The sequence below is a fragment of the Mercenaria mercenaria genome, unplaced genomic scaffold (genome assembly GCF_021730395.1).
Source record: "Mercenaria mercenaria strain notata unplaced genomic scaffold, MADL_Memer_1 contig_4054, whole genome shotgun sequence".
Lineage (NCBI taxonomy): Eukaryota > Metazoa > Mollusca > Bivalvia > Venerida > Veneridae > Mercenaria > Mercenaria mercenaria.
In genome coordinates this window covers 2,548-5,228 of record NW_026462253.1, presented here as the reverse complement: position 1 = coordinate 5,228, position 2,681 = coordinate 2,548, and the positions used below count along the sequence as shown (strand labels likewise).

Sequence of the window (2,681 nt, the reverse complement as noted above, 5' to 3'; positions counted from 1 at the left end):
AGTGAAAGTGCACCCAAACTTTAAACTGAAAATCTAAGTGGAAAGGGGGGATAAATCATAAAATATTGGTGCCAAAGTTATGGATCTTATGTCAGATGATGTGGGTGATGGTGAGAAATAACCACACAAAATTAGTACGAATCGAATCCGTCAAGTAAATAGAGATAAGGAGAAACAAGAGGGCCATGATGGCCCTATATCGCTCACCTGTTATCACTGCACTTGAGGACAAGAAGGTCCTCAGAAAAAATATCTACGGTAAGTCCAAAGGACAGGAACAACAAAGTGAAGAAATTTAACCAAAAAGAAAAAAAATTCTTACAAGGTATAGATATGTCAAAATACACCTAAAAATTGGAGGTACCATCCATGTTGTACCACAGAAAAGTGGTCTCAGTTTTTCCCTACGGCCAATAATAAAAAAGTTACTAAAAATAAGCTATTTATAGTAACGTAAAAGGGAAGTAATTAAAAAAAAAGTATTGTAAGTGAACAAAAGAAGGATCTGCCAAATAAATCTGTTAAAAAAAAAAAAAAAAAAAAAAAAAAAACACGGCAGATTTCATAAATAAAGTGAAGGATATTAAACTTGAAACTAAATCATATTTAGTAACGCTTGACGTAACATCACTTTATACAAACATCCCTCATGATGACGGTATAAACGCCTGTAAGTCATTTTTACAACAAAATATACATGGTAGAAATTTATCAACTGATGAAATCGCCCGTTTAATAAGACTTGTACTTGAAAATAACTACTTCAAATTCTGTGAACAGTTTTATTTACAAAAGATGGGTACAGCAATGGGGAGTTCCATGGCACCATCATATGCATCTCTCTTCATGGGAAAACTTGAACAGGATTTCCTTCACTCAAGGGGAGTTAAGCCATCTCTGTGGTTACGGTTCCTAGATGACATTTTTATGATTTGGAACCACTCGTTAGAAGAGTTAGAGTCCTTTATCGACGATCTTAACAAATTTCATCCAAATATCAAATTTACTACTACAATATCAGAAAGTACTGTTTCGTTCTTAGATGTACAAGTATCCAAAAACAAATCGCTAGGAATTGACACTGATATTTACGTGAAAGAAACAAATACCCATCAATACCTAGATTACACCTCTTGTCATCCGAAACAATGCAAAGATGGAATCCCATACAGTCAGGCAAAGCGGTACAGGAGAATTATTTCTAATGACGGAAAATTCAACTCATCTCTTAATGATTTACGGAGCTACTTCAAAGATAGAAATTTTCCGGATTCTGTGATAGACAGTGCATTCAATAAGGTGTCGAGGTCGTCACAAAACGAAGCCCTGACGCCTTCAGATAAAAATAAAACAAGTGTTATTCCTTTCACCGTAGAATATAATCCATCATTACCAAATATAGGTGGAACAATTCACAAGTATTGGGATCTTCTGAACATTGCAAAGAATACAAATGTTAAATTTGTTCATGACGAATACAAACCTATAGTGGCGTACAGACGTACAAGAAATTTAAGCGACTACTTAGTAAGTTCCGACTTCAAACTGAACACTGAAACATACATCACGCAGAAATGTAACAGGAAACGATGTTCCCACTGTCTACGAATCAACTCTGGATCCTCATTTAGCAGTACAGTTACAGGAGAAAACATTTTCTTTACGATATGATACAAACTGTCAATCTAAAGATGTTGTATACTTAATAACGTGTAAAAGATGCAATATGCAATATGTTGGGCAGACTATGCAACAGGTTTCACGGCGTATGAATAGTCATAAATTTGACATATCTAATTTTACAGATCCTGCATATTCCACGTTGGTTGCTGGTCATTTTAATCAAGATGACCATAGTATTGATGACTTCACATTTATGCCTATTGATGTGGTAAATAATCAAATTAACCGGTTATGCAAGGAAAACATTCTGGATTCATAAGTTAAAAACACTCAATCCTGATGGACTTAATTCAAAAACATTGTTTAATGTGTAATGAATTTTACATGTATATGTGTTTGTTTAGTACTATTGCGTTTTTTCCTATTTATGGTTTTTTTATATATACTGCTATAGGAAATCCTGTATTCTTATATCCGTAATGTACTAAACTTGCTATTTATTATTCACATTAATTTATGTAATATTTTAAAAAAACAGTAGATCTATACGTTTTTCCGCCATTCAACGTAACGTTTACTTCATGACGTCACGTCCGTTGTTTTATTATGTATTTATCCTGATGAAGGCGTAAGCGCCGAAACGTTGATAAAAGATAAATATTCACGTGTTGTTGTTGAATTTTACCATCGTATTAAATAAATCTGTTGACATAAATGAAATTTCAGATCAGTATCTTCATTAGTTATGGAGATATACCCATTTTAATTTGAAATAAAGGGAGGTAATTTGACATAAAATCAGTCCATAGTTATCTACCCTGATTGTCTCAGTCCAACTAATAACAATAATGAAATTTCAAATAAGTCCTGTAAGTACTTACTGATATAAATCCATTTTGATTACAATCAGGGGAGGTAATCAGATATAAAATAACTCTGGAACCTACAGTTGGATCTGATTTGTCATGGAATCCAAGATTTATTGTTGGTAAAGATATTTTGGAAGTTTGTATCAAATAAAACCATAAATGAAGTCTCTATATGGCTGCAAAGCCAAC

The 2,681-nt window shown here is 33.2% G+C and overlaps 1 protein-coding gene across 1 annotated transcript; it reads left to right on the top strand.

Annotated features, from left to right (window-relative positions):
- Positions 1-795: 795 nt before the first annotated feature.
- Positions 796-1,671, top strand: LOC128553600 (uncharacterized). The gene has a single exon (XM_053534776.1). The coding sequence runs from the start codon at positions 796-798 to the stop codon at positions 1,669-1,671; it is 876 nt and encodes a 291-aa protein (XP_053390751.1).
- Positions 1,672-2,681: the final 1,010 nt, after the last annotated feature.

Excerpts from the sequence above, each read along its gene's own strand:
- LOC128553600 (XM_053534776.1), top strand. The coding sequence starts at position 796 with ATGGGTACAGCAATGGGGAGTTCCATGGCACCATCATATGCATCTCTC.